The sequence below is a fragment of the Chaetodon trifascialis genome, chromosome 12 (genome assembly GCF_039877785.1).
Source record: "Chaetodon trifascialis isolate fChaTrf1 chromosome 12, fChaTrf1.hap1, whole genome shotgun sequence".
Lineage (NCBI taxonomy): Eukaryota > Metazoa > Chordata > Actinopteri > Chaetodontiformes > Chaetodontidae > Chaetodon > Chaetodon trifascialis.
The window spans coordinates 15,616,493-15,635,195 of NC_092067.1; the positions used below are offsets into that span (position 1 = coordinate 15,616,493).

Genomic DNA, 18,703 nt, shown 5'->3' on the forward strand with positions numbered 1-18,703 from the left:
TTTTCCTCAGTGGGTCTTTATTTTTCTCTCCCATGGTGGCTATGGCAGTAATGTTCTTTTACAGTATGTGATAACAGCTAATAAAGCTCACAATACTGAAAACATGGCAACAATTGCATTTAACGTACATATTAAAATAGAGCTGATGGCACTGTGCCCCAAAACCATTTCTGTTTTTATAGATTTTTTTTTTACTCTGTAATATAAACTGCAATTGTAGCATGCACTTAAACTCAACATTATTGAGAATCATAAAATGTCTTAGTAGCTGTGCAAAAATAACTATATAAAATATATTGCTTTTACAATTAACCAAGCCATTGGCGCTGTAAATAAATTAAACTAGACAGCAACAACAAGCAGATACAGAAAGGATTTCAATTCAATGTTAATGGTGATTTATATATAATGTACAAACACATTTAACAAATGCTTTTTTAGAACCTTTAACACCATTTGAACAACATTGTGCATAAAACTCAAAATACACAAGTTTGAACTTTGTCAATACATTTAACATAGACCTTCACTGAAAAGAAGGAAAAGTACATATTTATATAATATACACAACATGAGGATCAATAACATCCTTCGTATAACACAGGAATGCCCATCCTTTAGACTTTCTAACACCTTCACAGAGGACTTTCTCTTGCTTATTTCTCCTCTCTCAGCACCATGGACGTAATGAACCCAGTTCAAACCCCATTTCACTCACTCAAAACTCTTCTGTAATAACATTATGCTGTAACTGAATATGTTGCTTGAGCACTTGAGCGGCCTAAATGTGTATAAAGTGAAGGGCTGCCCCGTAGGAGTCGATGATTCGAGTCATCAGTCGAGAAAACCCCGAGTCGACCTGCATTTTGTCAGTCGAATCAATGCACTTTTGTTTTCTAGCTGCAGGAACAACAGCATGGCAGGCTGTAAACTTTACAAACCGAGTGTGAAAATGACAACAAACCACAGATTCTGATTCAGGGATGGCTACAGAACACATAATTAGTTTTTATGTTTAAAGAGAAAGAAGACGGCTTATCCTGTTTGCAGGCAATGCTGTGAATTTATTTTTAACTGTTTCATTTGCTGTTGATTTAATGAGAAATATGTGCACCGCCTGTCTCATTACTCCAACAAAGCCCAACATTACATGTTGGCAATTCAACCAGGCCACAATTCTAATCTTTCATCATATGCAGCTGTTTTTTATTCCTTTTTAAATGCTCAAAACTATGTTCTCATGACTCATCACTGAAACTCATCGGGATTTTCTGATGAATGGGGGAACGAGTAGTCGAATCTTCGTAACGAGCAGGCAAATCCGACTCGACTGACAAAACTCTGAGTCGGGGACACCCCTGATAAAGTGCTTACTGTCACCATTGCGTTGATGAGGACTGTACAGTACATGTCCAAATACTTCCTTCAGTGCAATGTCTCCAGCTTGGCTGAACGACGGCGGACATGTTGTCATGTAACAGAAGCTGACAGCCACAAGCGACAGGTTGGGAGGAGAAAAATCTGGAGCATTCAGTCAGTTGCCTGCAGTCTGTATTCACGCAGGAAAACAAACTGCTTGCTCACTGTACTTCTGACAAGGCTTCAATGTGAGACTTGTATTCTTTTGGGGATTGGTTAAAAACATTAAAACAGCTCTTTCTCACTTAGGATTTTTGCTAGTGTGTGTGCGTTGTAGACTGTATGAGAGATAAAACAAACATCTCTACACATTCGACTCTATAAATGATCGCTTTGGTTTCATTGAAGTTACGTGAATGGCAGGATTATCTCGGGTTAGGCCAGGCTGCTTGGACTTACTGTCCATGAAAGTGTGCGGCATAGCCAGTGCTGGCTTGGACTCTTTGTAACAGTTGGCGGCTTGGCAGAACTTGTCAGTGAATTCCTTGGCGTGCATGCCGTTTTGTAAGCTACTCATTGCCATAGCACCCTGAGGTGGTGGAGGTTTGTGCTGCTCCTGGTAAGTGCTCACCGTTTTGGCGTACGGCAGCTCACAGTCGACCGGCAGCAGGCCCATCGCTGACACGCTGTGACAGGTCAGACCGTCAGATGAGTGGTTCAGCCAGTTGCGGCCGCTCTGGTGACTCTGTAAGCTGTGCTGCTGTTGTTGGATTTGTTGCTGCTGGAGCTGCTGCTGAAAGCGCGCGGTCTTGTCAGTTATGCCCATGAAGGGTCTGGGCTTGTACTCCGTTGCAGAGCTGGCCTGTTGGCTGTGCTTTGTTTTGTCAGAGACCTTGGTGCGGACATCAGGACCCAGTTTGCCGCTGTCTGATAGGCTGCTGCTGGATGCCAGGCTGCTGGTGGAACTGGACACATGCATGCTGCTGCTGCTGCCTCCTCCCTGCGATCCCACTGCACCACACAACCCTTCCTTTCCTGGGTCTGTGTGGTTCCCCTGGGATCCAGGACCAGAGCAGGCCAACCCATCCAGGGAGGATGCAGAGTGGGCAGACAGCCTGTCTTGCCCCAGACCCTTGGAGCTGCTGCAGGATGAGTAGGACGCCTGGGAGGAATGGAGGCTCTCGTTTTCACAACTGTGACCCATAGAGATGGAAGCAGCCGCCAGCGTCATGCGGTTCCCGTATACGGGCTCGTCAGCTGGGGGCGGCAGAGGGCTGATGTCGATGCCTGGACCCGGCTTTAGCATACTGGACATGTGTCGGCTGGGTAATGGACTGGAGGGAGCGTACTGAGATTTGGCCCCTGCTGTGCGGCCCCCCACAGGCCCTCCCCCAGCCTGCATGGAGCTCATATGCTGGTTGGTCTTGACTATCTGGGCCTGCTTGGTGGGCTGCAGAACCAGCCCTTGTTGGGCCAGCGCCTCCCGGTGCTCTCGAGGGTATCGGTGGGGGGGTAGCCTGCTAGGGCCTGGGGGCGAGCTGGGGGTCAGGCTCTGATGTCCAGAACTGCTGCTGATAGGCTCTGAGGGTAAGACTCTGTTGTAGGAATAACTGTTCTGTGACCAGCAGGCTTCAGTCGTCCTGTCGTGCAGCGAGGCCTCTTCCTCCTCCTCTTCCTCTTCTTCAAGGATATCTCTGTGTCCTTCCATGCTTCTGGCAAGACTGTGCTCTGACTGGTCTACCTGTCCTTCGTCTTGCTCCTGGTCAGACTCGTGGCCTCCTGACGCCTGGCTGGAGGCAGCTGCAGCCCCAGCCAGGCCTCCTTTAGTCTGGGCACGCTGCATCTGTTTACACTCATCCTCTACTCGGGCCAGCAAACGACGGATTTCGCGGTTATTGGGGCACAGCTTGGCCGCTTCATGCAGGTCAGCCAGGGCTGCGGTAAACTGCCTGCGGATAGCAGAAAGAATGAAGATAGACATTGTGTTACCAGATCCAGACCACATGATCCACCACCAAGAACAAACACAGAAGCTGGTCTGGAGCTGTACCTGCTGCTTCTTTTCGCTCTTGCGCGGGCATAGTAGGCCTCATAGGATTTGGGCTTCAGCTCCAGTGCTTTTGTTGCAAACTCCTCAGCCATCCCAAAATCCTACAAAAGGACCAGAATTAAATTACAGCAAAGCAGTTTCAATCACAGACGTTAATATTTTAAACATGAGTTACATGTTCCATCCTTGTTGCTGCTTACGTCTATGGCTTTGAGCACAAAGCAGCATTCTCAAACTAAGAAATGGCTGAACCCATGCTACATCTCTCCAACACAAGTAATTAAATACCTGCCAGGTGTTACTGCAGAGACGCACAACAGAGAACCTTGTCATGCCCATTCCTTTCATATCTCCCTCTAGCTTGTGGTACGTAATCACATCAACAGTTGGCTCGCTACAAAAGTCTACGTGCTACACATTCGTTTGAGGCTTATGTAAACAACTTACCAAGAGCTCTCCTGCAGAAACAATTACCCAGAAATCCAACAACAGAACAGCTTAAAAACTCTCTTCATGTTTGCTTCTTTGTCATTTTTATTCCAGGCTATCTCAAACAGTCATTAAATCCATCATTCTGTTAAAACATTGGGTGAAATCTCAAGCAGGAAGAGGCACAACTGCTCGGCACCGCTAAAGCGAGCAGACAGGCTGGCACTCGCAGGAACTGAGATTGTTTCACAAGAAGATTTGTGGAGATTGAGTCCACTGCCCAGTGCGCTTCTAGCTTTTCTCCCCACCTCCTCCCTGTTACCATCTGAACGCTAACAAGCCTCCACTGCCCACACATGCTCGAATCATCTCACATGCTGGAGTCCTAGTCACAGATTTATCACTTAGCTGATAACGTTTCAAAACAATTGGGCATACTTTTCAGGAAAAATAAGAATGTGGTGAGTGAAAGGCCTTATTTAAAGTTCTTAAAGGATCATGCTAAAAATACAACACTGGCTGAGGAACGGAAGGAAAAAAAGTGTCTCTTGAGAGGCTTACGTTGGTTTTCCTGCGACAGCGGGAGAGATTGAGGTACAGAGAGACCCTCAGGTCTTTAAATGCCTTCAGGTCATCGCCAAAGCCTTCCCGAGGAAACTTCCTCAGGGCGTACTGGTACCTCTGGGCTGCCTCTTTCATCTTTCCTTTCTGGAGGACACATGGAGGGCAAACATGCAATGAGGAAGAGGACAAAACCAGGAGGAAAATGTGGGGGGGAGAGGCAGAGCAAGGCATTCACCAGATACTCCCACAGTAGCTGTTCTGTGGCTCGAGTCCTCCCTTCTCATCAATCACACATGTAACACACAGGCAAGCTCAAATAACACACACACACACACACACACACACACACACACACACACACACACACACACACACACACACACACACACACACACACACACACACACACACACACACACACACACACACACACACACACACAAAACACCTGATTTGTCCTTTCCGCCACAAAACTCAATCTGTTAAATGTCAGGCATCAATCATGGCTCCTTTGGTAAGCGGTGCAGAACATACACATCTATTCAATTTCTGCATTTAACTCTGCTAGAAAAAGATGTGAATCACGTCATTTTTATGCTGAAGTAAATTATATTATTCAGTCCTTTCTCCTCTTCTATACACTAAAAAACCCAGACACATTACCTTGTAAAGTAGGTTTCCTTCCTCCATCAGCTTCTGAAGAAGAATGATCAGGATGTCAGGCTTGGAGGTAGCCATGGCCCAAGCGGCGTTTCCTGTAGGTGTAGAAGGGGAAAGAAAGAAGTCCAGACAGGCGTGTTATGTTGTTGTCTCTGGTGCCAACAGATTCAGGTCACTGTATTCTCTGGAAATTGGGACAAGGTAAAGTTACCTAAAGATTGTACCTGATCGATCGTAAGGAGACGTTCTGTAGCCTTAGTTTATGGAAGGCAGTTAAAGAGTTAGGAGGGAGAGAGTGAAGAGAAAAGAGGTCATGCAGCAGCAAGAGGAGTCATTTGTAGTGTAAGGAAAAGGTGCTACAAGTGTAATGTGACAATATACAATTATGTGTCACTAAACTTGAAATGGCCTTGTATATTCAGCAGTAAGGGCATGCAGACTGTTAACTGTGCTGAAAGAAAATGACTATTTTTTTTCCTGATAAGGCAGAGTGCACTGCAGATAAGCTGCAGACCCACATAGTTATATGAATATCATGTAGGTGATAAGTCACATACTTAAATTAGCCAAGCAGCACATGAGGGACAAGAGGAAGGGACACACATGCACTGACATACCAGGAAAAGGGAGCGCACGTACACACACACAGGCTGAACAGTGAGTGAAAAGCAGGAATGAAAACAGGGTTTTTCCACAACATTCCACCAAATTAGTCTGAGCTTATTCTCGGTACCACGAGATTCTGAGCGAGACAGGAACAAGCTCGACACAGAGACACAACAAAATACTGAGAGTTCCTCGGTGTTTGCTGAGACGTGAAAGAACTCAACGGAGCACGGACAGTTTCTAGGGACTAACGGATGACTAACTGACAGCGCCGAGTATCTGCACACAAAGCTACACACGTGTGCGGTGGGTAAAGAATACACAAGTTCAACATAATCACAGGGCTTTTCTCTTTAAAAAGCAGTGTGCTTACCCAGCTTGGCCCCTTTCTTCAGCAGCGTCACCACCACCGACGTGTTCCGGCAGCCTATGGCCCTGTCCAGAGGCCTCATCCCACTGGAGTCCACATGCTCTATCACTGCTCCTCTCTCCACCAAATACTGGACCTGCGCGATGACACCACCGGTTATAAACTCACAATGTGTTGACAGTCAAGAGCGAACACAGAACGGTGTGTGTTCGGTAATGACACGGGGATGCTCTAAATTAAGGCTAAATGAAGGGTGTTTTTGTGGATGTGTCTGAAAACACCGGTGGTGCGTGCATGGGATGTTTTCGACAAACTGAATTCACTTACGATCTCTGCATCGCCATAGAAGGCAGCGAGGTCCAGCGGAGTTCGTCCGTTCTTGTCCGTGTGGTCGATGACCGCACCTTTCTCCACCAAAAACTGCACTACGTTCTTATGTCCTTTCAAACATGCCCAGCTCAGGGGCGTCAGTCCCTCCTTGTCCATCGAAGTCAAAGACGCACCTTTGAGACAAACACTTGATATTAACGAACACGCTGCTAATTTAAGACATCCAGCTGATGAGTATCCACTTCTGTGAATGAGATTAATGGTGGACGCTGCCGTAGCTCACCTTTGGAAAGCAGAAACTCCACGGTGCTCAGGTGACCCTCGCACGCAGCCACCATGAGTAGGGTCCTGCCCTGCTTGTCGCTGATGTTAATGTCAGCACCATGCTGCAACAGCAGCTCTGCAATCTAGGAAAAAGCCAAAAAAGATGTCAAACACATGCAGGTGCACAGAGACTTTAGTTTGAGAGCAATTAGAGAGTTAAAGTTCGCTCTCAGGAAAGGACATAAAACCTATACTGTACCACAGCAAAATGCCACATTAAGAGGAGAAAAATGTTGAGGCGTCATTGTGGTTTGACGCAGACTGGTCGCTGTGGATACAGAGGGACAAAAGAGCCTCTCAGCATGTCTCACCTGCCAGTGTCCCTGTCTGACGGCGCAGAATAGAGGAGAAACCCCCCGCCGGTTGACCTGCTGCACCACCGCCCCCTGCTCCAACAGGAAGTTGCATACCTCCATCTTCCCCCTGCCCGCTGCTGCGGTCAAGGCTAAAGAGAGGAGAGAGGAGGACATACAAACACACACAGAGGTTAGGAGAGATGCAGGCGTGACGTCTTTGAGATTCGTGCAGAGGAACAAGTTCAGATATGGGACAGAACATACGTTGTTCACGAGCTACATGCCGGGTCTTTAGTAACCCACGAGCATGTGGGAAAGAAAAGACCCTGGCATCCTTTAAACAGTGCTCCCGATCCCAGAATCCCTCCTATTATCCACAGAGCAAAGATGAGCAGAGAAATGCAGGCTAATGTTTGGTGCTAATTGAGTTGAAAAACAGACAATTATGTCATGCTTATTAAACTCATTAAATTCCCGCCTCAAGTTCCTCAGGCCTTGTACAAAGAGATGAGAATTCAGTCATTTTATGCATCAGCAGACACACATTAGACAACAAAGTCAAACAATTCTGTTTAACACCCATTTCTGTTTATGCTGTATCTTTTTCAGACAACAATTAACTGGAATTAACGGTGTCTAATTCATTTTTAACAAAGAGGAAAACAATCAATATTAATTGGCGCTGTGAAGAAAACAAAGACAGATTCTTCAAATGTTCAGTGCTTACAGTTAATCAGCGGCGGCTGATGTACGGCAGCAGATGGACTGGTCTTGAATGAGCGCTGGTTGTCAAAACAGAGTAAGATCCAGTGTAAGAATCGGAGCAGCCCCGCTCTCAAATTCACCTCGGAGAGATTTAAGGTGCCGCTGAGCCTCCATATCTGACTGACATCATCCATCTGGGTGAGCAGTCATCAGAGCCAAAACAACCCCGCCCTCCATCTGCTCAAAATATGGATCTCCTCACACACAGCGCAGTGGAGAACAATGACTCCGGGCAGCTAAACTTAGCTCTGTTTGTGCTCCAGCGAGACACATTAGCAGCACCTGGGATGTCCTGGGTCACATTAAACGCGCCATCAACAGCCGGAAAGTTTGTTTCAAAGTCTGTTTTTACATAACTCATTTTAATCTTAGAGGTTCCTCGTGCTAAGTTACTAGTGTTCAACACTCCTTAAAATAAGAGCGTCTCTGCTCTTTCATATCATTTATTATTTCAGTCAGGCTTGGTGCTTCAGTCTTATCAACAGTCTTGTCTTCTTTTATCTCGTGTTTCGTCCGCTATTCATCAGCTTTGTCCCAGCTCTGCTCCAGCCCACCTACGAAGCTGCCTTGACAGTGTCTTGAGGAGGAGACTCTAAATCACTGTCTGATAAACACACGTTTACAAGGTAAACACACAATATTGTCCTTATCCAGCACCACTTCACCACCAGGCTGGAGAGGGTGTGACCTGGCATTTTCACCAAAGTTTTGCAGATAAACAACCTGGAACCTTTTGACGCACGCCGACAAAGGCCCTAAACAAGTAGGAGATTTTCAGCTTGTCTTTATGCTATCGTTGCTTAAGCCACTCATGTTTCTGTATGTAAAATTCATGCAGCAGCTCAATTAAGTATGACTCAATAATTGGCAAATTGTCAATTACAAAAGGCTGAAGGCAATTTATGAAAGACAACACAGACTGTTTTTGTGAAATGGCGAGTTTTCCTTGCTTGGGGACGTGGCAGATGCTCAATTACATAAGAAATGCACTTAAACTGAGCACGCAGGCATACTGTCTGAAAACCTGTCTTGCATTTAACTGCTCCACATTGGAAAAGACAAATTAGTGACAAGAAATGACCAAATCTCCTGAGGTTCATAAAGTGAAAATTCAAACTATTTATGCTTGTATGATATTCGACTTCCTGTTTGCAAGGGTGTTACTTTGGATGAAGAATCCTGTCTACAAAATGCTGATAGATAGCCGGGATTGTTTTTGGTGCTCACTGTAAAAATGCAGGTGTTTGTCACTTGATGTGAGAATAAAGAGCATCTTCTCCCCAGGCACCTCAGCAAACCCACAAATAGCTGCCTGGGTTAGCTCATGCTGTGCTCTTGTTATACAGCATGAGCACTTGTGCTCTTTGTACAAATGAAAGATAATAATAGCAGAGCCTTGTACAGAGGAAGAAAAGAGCTGAAGTGAATTTTTTACTGTGCATACTGAGAATTTGTCATCTGTATTTCAGCCATTGTAACCATTAAGAGCAGTGGGCAGCCACTGTGGCACTCCCAGAGCCTCAAGTCCTGTGTTGTGGAGCGCTAAAGAGAAGTCATGGACATACAGAGATGTAAACGCTCAGTGCAAAAACCATTCATCACCTAAACGGATTATTGCCATGACAACAACAGACAAGAATAATATACACAGAAGTACCCACTGCAAGCAACAAAATATATCATAAAATGATAAAAGATTCACAAAAGATGCTACTCCTGCAGCACAAGAAGTGGTCTTCGCCTTGAGCCAATCCTTCTGCTCTGTGTTCACAACAGTGAGGATGAGTCTGTCCACTTAAATTACCTTTCTTTGCATAACGAGGAAGAGTTTTGCATCCTTAGAGGGGATTTTGAAAGATAGAGCTTGTACAGATGCACAATCCAATCTGCCTCTATTTAAACACAGGAGGCAGTGGGCATATTTGCATAGAGATGTAATATTCCACTGAATTTTAAATGTGAAATAAATGGTCACAGAGACAGGTTGTTATCTGAGGATTGTTTCAGAGACGGCGATGAATGGCCAGTTTTAAACGGGGATATTTCAGGAGCTTTGTAGCATTTGATATTCTGCTCATCAGAGCGCCGGCTGCTACCAGGTTGAATTATTAAATCTGCATGCTTAAAAAAAAAGGGATTTGAGGTGAAACTGAGATTCAATATATCGCTCAGCGCTCATCATCTGTGTCTGCATCCAGCCAATGAGTGGAGTCATTTTTACCGACTGTAACGCTGCAGCTCTACTGTACCTGTAACACACCAGTAAATATTCATTTTATGTCTGCATGACCCAGCGGACAAAAATCAACACTGCAGTCATATTTTGTTTATTCTCCCTGAATGAAGATGAGCCTGGATCTCGTTTTAAATGAGTGCCAGGTGGGTGCAAAAACATCTGAGTGTGAGGTTTGGAAGTCACTTCGCATCATCTTTCTGCTGCTACGAGTGACCTAATATTTCACGACTTTAGAGAGCATGTTCAAGAGGGTGCTGGCGGTGATTTAACATCCACTTTGCAAATGGAGCTGAGCGGTAAATACTGCAGCAGCTGCAGGTGGCTCTAATGTTTATGGAAGCGAGGATACATATCAGGTTTAGTAATGTGACCCAAAGCTTTGGACAAACATATGGTTTCAAAAGCAACAACGCAGGTGTTTCCAACGCAGACTCCAGTCATATCAGTGGAAACAGAGCAGCAGTTCCATGGAGGAATACTTCAGAGGGACAACTTTGTCCCAGGACTGTTATGAGGTCTGAAGTCCTGCAGTCATTTAGCAGAGCACAAGCACCAGTTAACCGCACTGTGGACAGCCTCTCCACTAATGGGCTGACCTATATTCCACTCGCACCATATTTGTCGTGCTAAATCCTGCTGGCTCACAAGTGAGACAGACACAAAGAGACTATTATTAAACTTCTCATTTTTCATCTATTCTAGTTTCAAAAGCATCAAAAACTGTCGTCGAATTAGCAGAGGTGCGATCTGAGCGTTTATAGCTCCGGATCACTAAACTCTCGGAGCAAAAAGCTCACGTTGAAGATGAGAGACAAAATTTCAGACGTGTCCAGAATTTCAAAACCAGCAGCCCCGACACTGCCTGTGTCTGAGACTTACAGAGTGGATCAGAATTATTTTTAGTCCTTCAGCTGGAAACCAGGAAACAAAGCAGATACGCAAATTAATATTCTTATGACCGCATCTTTGTGTACCTCGACTCTAATATACAGCTACATACAAGACATGACTCAGAACATCACCTCAGCAATGTCTGTTTTACAAAAAGAGGTTCTTTTTTTTCCAACAGCAAGAGAAAATCTATTGTTAAGAGATAATAATCCATGTAATTCTCTAACAACCTCTGGTATACCTGAATGTGACCAGCAATGTGCACAACAGACGGCAGAGTAACTTCAAAATGTCCAGTGTTGGCAGCATCTTAACGCAGACCGCCAGAGGGACACACAGCTGAAATCCAGCGGCATGTTGGAAAATCACTGTTCAAAGGAAATGCTGTGTTGACCAAACTCTAAGCAGAAACCCACATGACCCACAATAAGTAATGCTTTTACCAGAAAGTACAGCACAGGAAAAGATGGAAGAGCCATAAAAACTGCACGCACATTCGGGATGAGCATCCTCTGCCTTAAACAAAGAGTATTACCGCGCAGACGAGAGATATGAGACCTTCAACTGCTGCGTGCAATTACGGCGGCGCGGTCCAGAATGCCAAAACAGCAAGTGATCGTACCAGGGAGCCACGTAATGCAAAAAGATGGATGAAAACATACCTGTCTCTCCCCACAGAGTGTCGTGGCTATCAATTTGCACGGCGTGTTCATTATTCAACGCCAGCAAGCCCCTCACAACCTGCCGAAAAAAGAAACTTAATGATTAATGGCATACTGTTCCAGCATAACATATCAAAGAAAGCTTCAAGAGGTGTAAAACATGCTAATTATGTAGCAGAATCACAGCAGACTAGAGTAGAGAACCACTGGCATGAGGCTACGTGAGAGGAGTCCGATCTGATTAATACTTAGACTTAGACGGGGTGTCCTTCTACATGTGGGCTGACAGCTTAGCTTGGCCCAGTTCTGTTATTCTAAGCTGGGCCTCGGGATCCTGTTCCAACTAATGAGGAAGCCAAAATAAACCTTGAGCCTGAACCGCACCTGGGCAGCTGAAGGCGCAGCACTGTGATCGATCCCTGAATCCTGCTTTCAGACACACAAGGCCGAATAACACTTCCAACTTGAAGTCATCATCACTGAGAACGCAGTGTGCTGAAAATTTAACTATTGCTTCCCTCTGTTCTCTGAAACTCTTTGTGGAAGGTGCTGTGCTGCTGCATACGCTTTGAAGCAAGCCAGTTTTTTTTTTCATTTCATTTCTTTTTGTAGTGAGATATGGCTTCAAAAAGAGGGCATAAAAACCTCACATGAGCTTCTTCATCATGTCCTCAGGTTTGTACATTGTTTTTACATGTGAGGGTTGCTTGTGCGGAAAGTAAAATAGATGCATGTGTGTCAGTCGGACCTGTGTGTGTCCCATGCTGGAGGCTGCTATCAAAGCCTGCTGCAGCGCTTTGTTCTTCAGAGCGCAGTCCTGCTGCTGCCCCTCAGCACTCCATTCTAGCTCCAACAGGTACTGGATAATCTCTGGGTGTCCTCGGAGAGCGGCATGGACCAGCGCACACTGGCCACTCTTATCGACATGATCAACCTGGAGGAGATTCAGTGTAGTTAGTTGTATTGTGCCAAAGACACTGGAAACAGACACCTGGGTTAAATGAACTGTCTGATTAAATAGCTTTGACTTATGTGCTGCATCGATGCAGCTGAGCCAGGTTTGTGCTGGTGGACGTGGCTTTAGCCAGGAGACTATTTGTGTGATCAAACGTTTGCCGTTTCTAACTCCAGAGGGTTAAAAATGTCAGCTCCTCACCTTGGCACCTCGCTTGCAGAGCAGCATGACAAGCCCCAAGTGTCCTGCAGCGGCTGAGAAGCAGAGCGGGTTCATGCCATTTTCAGACACAACGTCTACACTGGCGCCGAACTCGAGCAGCAGGGAGGCAATTTCCTGGTGGCCAAGGTGACACTGGACACAAAGCACCGGCGCGTTGTTCAGGACCTCTGTGCGGTAATTCACGTTGGCCCCACCCAGCATCAGCAGACGGCTCACCTGATTGTACAGAATGCAAACAGACAGCTGGGTTGGAACAATGCTATCAACATGTCACCATCTGTGCACTTGTATTACCTGCAAACAATTCCATTTTATTGCATTCATAAGCCCTCTTATGTAAAAAGACAAACAAATGTGTCTTTTAATGTTTCCTTTCAACTGAATTAAAGATTAATGGGATTGCCAAAATGTGGAAATGAGAAAGCAAATGACAACAGCATGCTGCCATGCTGTCATTCCTCTGTGAAAAATATGGCTGTAACCATGGCATGCCAGGTTCTTCTGATTTATATAGCCCAGTATCACAAATTTGCATCAGGGGGCTTTACAATCTGTACAACCTACAACACCCTCCTCTGTCCTCAGGCCCTCGATTCAAGGACACCCCAAAACACCCCTTTAAAAGGTAAAAAACCTCAGCAAGAGCAACAGAGGAGGGCTCCCTCCTCCCTGATGAACAGATATGCAACAGCTGTCGCGTGTACAGAAGAGACCGAAAAAGCACAACGACAATATGAACACTCAGGATGACAAAATAATAGGCTGCAAACATGTATGAAGAATATTATCCAGAGGGATCATGTCAGTTCTCATGCGCTTCTTATTCCCCTTAAACCTTCAAAGGTGGATAAAACATTTATTTCACACTATTTCACAACATTACACAAGAGCACTGCAGATATCTTTAGAAGAAATGGGATCATGACTTGAATTTAAAATGAAGTTGGTCAATACGTGGGTTTGTAATAATGGCGGCGCAAGATTAAACAACTTGCTCTGTCCTTAAAATTCATGACTTTCAGGATTTGTAAACACCATGTTCAATGACTAATTTAAACAGCGGCGGAGTGTAGATCTGAGAATCACACATCCATCTGGTTTTCCCCCTGCAGCTCGCATTGCTTCAGCTTTCTCTTGAGATTTTTCTCCAAGCAAAGGTCAGGCGCCAAATGAAGTGGTCACATTCTACTGAATGCAATTATTAAGTGTGTTATTCTCTTCCGCGATGAGGAAATCAATAACGAATGCTTAGTCAAACAGAACCACGGAGCCAAATGAGTATCCGACAACAGGAAATGAAATTGTGTGTTATTTGTTGGATCCACTGTGGAGTAAATTAACGGCGGTTCTCTGTTTTCCCAGAGGACAGAGCAAGGTCATCCTCCAAATGTCTCTGTGAGCGATGTTACGTTTGCACGCAATAACTCGCAAATAGACAATGAAGATGACAAGAAGTGATGATAAAAACCACTAAAATGCTAAGAAAAAAAGGATAATTTAGCTTCAAGCAAAATACATTATTACAACAAAACAAGACCGGAAGCTACACAGACAGTCGTCTTCATGACAAACAGTCTTCATGTTAGAGGTTTATCCTCATATGACTTTCTGTCCATTCATCTTGTGTTGGCCTTTCATCTCCTCACGTTTCAGGTTTTCTTCATCGTTCATAATGACCATTTCATCCATACTGACTTCCCAATTTCCTGCAGCAGTTTTCATTTTTCAAGCCTGCGCATCATCTGATACACAAATGGCCAATCACCGTGTGAAATAACCAACTTGAAATATTATTCAGCTACGAGATATAAATGGTTTTAAAATTGGCCAAAAGATGCAAACTGAATGTGTCTGTCTTTTTGAATATCTGCCATTTCCTTTTTGTCTTGTGTTTAATTAACTAACGTACAGTCAGGTACGTCTTTTATCAGGCACACTCTTTTCATTTGCTCTCGACAGAGCCACCGTAGATCTACCATTGTCCTGAACACACTGAGACATGTTTTTATCATTAAAAAAAATGAATGAAATGGGGAAAAAATGAAATGGAAAATTTGCAAAATGAACAACAAGGAAAATTGGACATATTGCAAGAAATGTCAAAAAAAGGTAATGTGATAAAAATGGGAATTACTGTGAAATGCTTTTCAAAAACAGCAAAAACTTTGTGGGTTTAACTGAAAAAAAGGAATAAAAGAGCTGGTGAAAGGGGAAAGTTTTTAAAGCTTTTAATCTATTTAAGCTATGGAACTAACTCTGACTTTATTTGTGTATTCACTTACACCACAGCTGCCTGTTCATGGCATTTGCTTTGTGACCATGGATCGAGCTCATGACAACAAACAAGAGACACCGGTCTAAGAGCGATATCTTCATATCGCGTATTTTGCCTCACCACCCTACCACTACCTCACCATGTTTGCTATTTCAAACTTAGCATAATTTAATTTCCATTTTCATCATGTAAATGGGTCCAACTGACACAGCAGAGCTGGAAAACATCTTTACCTTGACGTTGGGTGTGTAGAGATTCCTCAGGGAGGCCAAGGCTGCAGAGAGGCCGTCGGCACTGCAGCTGATCCACAAAGCCTGCAGCACACTGGATGACACACCTGTTTTCTTACTCAGGCCCTGCAAACACAAACACACACACCAACGCATGTATATATGAATGCACAAAGACGCATGCATAAAGTCAAGGTGTCAGTGTTTTCTCTTCACATCTCTTGGCTTATCCTCAGGTGAACAGATAAACACAGAGTGAAAACCATGAAATTCCTAGAAGTGACAGATTTCAATCAAAGATGAATGTAGGGAGCATGCATAGGTCCCATAGGTGTACCTTGAAGATGTGTGCTTTGAGGATGTGATGTCCCAGTTCCATGGTCTGCTGACGATTCAGTTTCCCCTCTTGGCGAGAGAGCATGAAAGCCATAAGAGCGTGGCCAGTCCTGGGTGAGGAAACAGAGGGGATGCTCAGCTGTAAAGCACAACAGGCAACAAGCAGAATGACAACACGAGACCTTCCCCTTTGAAATGTGTTCATAATCTCATCTGGTCTTCTGCTTCAGGATAAATTTTGGACAGTAGCTTGTTGCCATATGTAAATCCTGGTGATGAAGAGCACATTGGCATTGTCATGGAGCACCAATTTGTTGAGTGCTTTTGTAAATAAATGCTGAGTAATGCCCCACTGAAGGATGAGGAGGAGGGTGAAACCCGTGGGTTTTCCTTCCCTCCTCCACCCAGGCACTCTGGCGTTAATTAATGCAGAACTTCATTAAAAGGACATGCATGACTGCAGATCACTTTGATCTGGTTAAAATTCTCTCTATTGGTGCCTGGGCACAAACAGAGAGGCAGTGCAGCGAGCTTTTGTCTGCATGTGCATTCCCTGTGCCAGACTCTGAGCCTTTGTTTTTATAATGACGGAGTTGGAAGGCTGCGAATGACCAGAATGTGAAGCTCGGCTCTGGTCCATGTAGAGACGCCACTGTGTGAGCAGAGGTGATAGTGGCGAGCAGCAGGGAGGGAGAAAAGCAAGCCAAAGTGACATCATCCAATTTATTAAGTGAGAATGACAGAAGTCTCTAATGTGGGTGAGGGGGCTCCAGAATTACAATTAGGCAGCGCTACTAAAGCTGATAAGCCTGTCCAACCGGGCACGACGGCCACGGCAGGAAACAATGATAATTTTCTGCAAATTGAAGCCTCTTCTGTAAAATTCACACAGCCTATTCCCCAAGGATCCAAAACATTTCATTCCATTTCTAATATATGTTTTCAGCGAACAGAGAGACGTTGGACAGAATACACTCTAACAACATGGCTTTTACAAAATTTAGCCAATATATTTTTGACATCCGCTATTGCAAATTGGGATGGCACCCACTGTATTGGTACCAACAGGTAGAGCTGAAAATCAAGTGCTTGCTAGCTTTTGTTTTTCAATGGTAATTCAGCCATTCTGCCTGCAGCAGAGGTGTGTGTACGTGAGTAGTGTCCTTGCAAATTGTTGATTGCTAGTAACAAAACGGCAAGTTGAAATACAGTCCATTAGCACCTGCATTATAAATCTGGGCTGCTATGATTATAATAAATACCTAGGACATCTCAAACTCAATTTTCTCCCTGACTCAGAAGTGAGTCATGCTGCACTATTGATTCGTATGTTCTACTTACTCTCTGCAGACAGTCCTTCATGTCACTTTTCTTTTCATGTCGTGGCTTTGGTTCACATGCTATTAATAACAAATTCAGAAGCACACTGAGAAGTAAAAAGTTCATGAGTGCTGTCTGCTGTGCATTGTTTGTCCTCAAAGGGCTGAATTTCAAGCAGCACTCTAAGCCACAGTCAAAATCTCTGGAAGGACATTGTGATTAAAAGCCACCTGCTTTTTTAAAATTAACTTGACTACTGCTATATAATTGTAATCATGACTTAATTTATGCTTCTCTACAGATTGTTTGAGGTCTGATTTTGATGCAGTGCAAGAGTATTTTCTAGATGCTCTACGAGCTTGTCCTGCCTGAAATAGTAGCCCACATTCCTAAAGCGAGAGCTGCTGAGTGACTGCGTTTGCCTACAGAGCAGCGGACTGACCTGGGGTCACAGAGGAAGTCTGTACTCTCTCCATCAGCTCTCCACACCAGCCACTCTCTAAAGGAGGGGTGGCAAAACATGCGTGTCTTGTCCCGCCGTTTGATGAGGAAGCATGAGAGCAACTCCATGCGTTGTTGGAAGTCCTCCCATTGCAGCTCCCCTTCAATGAAGCCGGCGTTGATGGCCTGGAACAGCTGCTCGTCAGTCATGGGGTGCAGTGAGGCAAGCGCCACGTTGAGGATGGGCAGTGAGCGCTCAAAGGCTGAATTGGTCATGAACTTCATGTTGCACTGCAACTGGTAGAGCTCAGCCAGCGAGACCGGCACGACTTTGTAGCTGGCACTCTTGATCACCAGGTGGCCTCTCTCAAACAGATCCAGAGTGAGTTTGAGATACAGGTAGGAGCCCTGGCTGCGTGAGATCAGGTGGCTACTGAGTTTGCCAACTGTGATAGGGTCGGCCTTTCCGTTCAGGCTAATATTGTTCATAATATCCTTGCTGCCATTGATACGGTACTGGATATACGCATTGAGGTCGTTGCTTATCTCTTTGTTGTCGGTGAAATCATCCAGGGAGATCTTGGAGAACGGCAGAAGGCTGGTAATCTCCTATTGAAGAGACAAGGTAAAGACAGAAGAAGTTATATTTGAGGAGCCATGTTGCTTTAATTTACTTCGCCTATGAGATAATGCCCCAATCAAATCTCAATACCCGAATAGTTTGTCTGCACTATGAATTTAAATTCTATTCCTTATTACAGCAGACAAACAGAAGAAATAAGGCTAAAAGCATCCCTCACATCCATTTGAAAAAATGCTCCTTGTGTGCGTTTACTATCACGGGACTTTCTTTGAGCAGCATGGGAGCAAACACGCTGAGCTATCAGGCCAGAGCCGACACTTGTTACTGTAGGAAATGTGGTTATTAGAAAAAACAGGACTGGGAAGTGAGTACTCAGACAGGGGATGGATGGGATTGTGGGGAGGGGAGGGGGGCAGAAACACATCTAGCAGAGGTCTGAGCCAGAGCTCACATTTCAATCCATGTCCTGGGGGTTGGAGAAATCAATGCACCTTAATCCTGCAATCCTGAGCCTGTCTGAGGCTGGAGAAACATTGCCTCACTGAGATAAGACTTCTCTCTTCCTCATCATGACAAGGTACAGCAAGCAGATACACAAACACATGTATACACACATGCACAGAGTCCCTGAAACGCACTGATCATAATCCTCGAGGTAGGTGAAGTGTTAGCAACACCTCACAGACAGGCCAGATATTAGTCAGGGAAGAAAAGGCTGACATCCTGAGCCCTTCCTCCTTGCTGAAATCCTATTTGTTTGTTCAAAGTGCAAAACAATACCGTGACAGTTTTCATGATG

The 18,703-nt window shown here is 44.8% G+C and overlaps 1 protein-coding gene across 3 annotated transcripts in view; it reads right to left on the reverse strand.

Annotated features, from left to right (window-relative positions):
- Positions 1-2: 2 nt before the first annotated feature.
- The window catches only part of tanc1b (tetratricopeptide repeat, ankyrin repeat and coiled-coil containing 1b), a 97,348-nt gene continuing 78,647 nt past the window's right edge, over positions 3-18,703 (reverse strand). For all 3 annotated transcript variants that reach the window (XM_070975614.1, XM_070975615.1, XM_070975616.1), the window contains 15 exons: positions 17,323-17,930; positions 15,562-15,670; positions 15,228-15,350; positions 12,699-12,935; positions 12,291-12,476; positions 11,543-11,621; positions 7,004-7,137; positions 6,652-6,775; positions 6,366-6,541; positions 6,042-6,174; positions 5,287-5,316; positions 5,066-5,157; positions 4,400-4,546; positions 3,410-3,510; positions 3-3,308 (listed from right to left, as the gene is read on the reverse strand). In XM_070975614.1, coding sequence (XP_070831715.1) covers positions 1,724-3,308; positions 3,410-3,510; positions 4,400-4,546; positions 5,066-5,157; positions 5,287-5,316; positions 6,042-6,174; positions 6,366-6,541; positions 6,652-6,775; positions 7,004-7,137; positions 11,543-11,621; positions 12,291-12,476; positions 12,699-12,935; positions 15,228-15,350; positions 15,562-15,670; positions 17,323-17,930 — 3,864 coding nt within the window. In that variant the 3' untranslated portion in view covers positions 3-1,723. The remainder of the gene's footprint in view (positions 3,309-3,409; positions 3,511-4,399; positions 4,547-5,065; positions 5,158-5,286; positions 5,317-6,041; positions 6,175-6,365; positions 6,542-6,651; positions 6,776-7,003; positions 7,138-11,542; positions 11,622-12,290; positions 12,477-12,698; positions 12,936-15,227; positions 15,351-15,561; positions 15,671-17,322; positions 17,931-18,703) is intronic.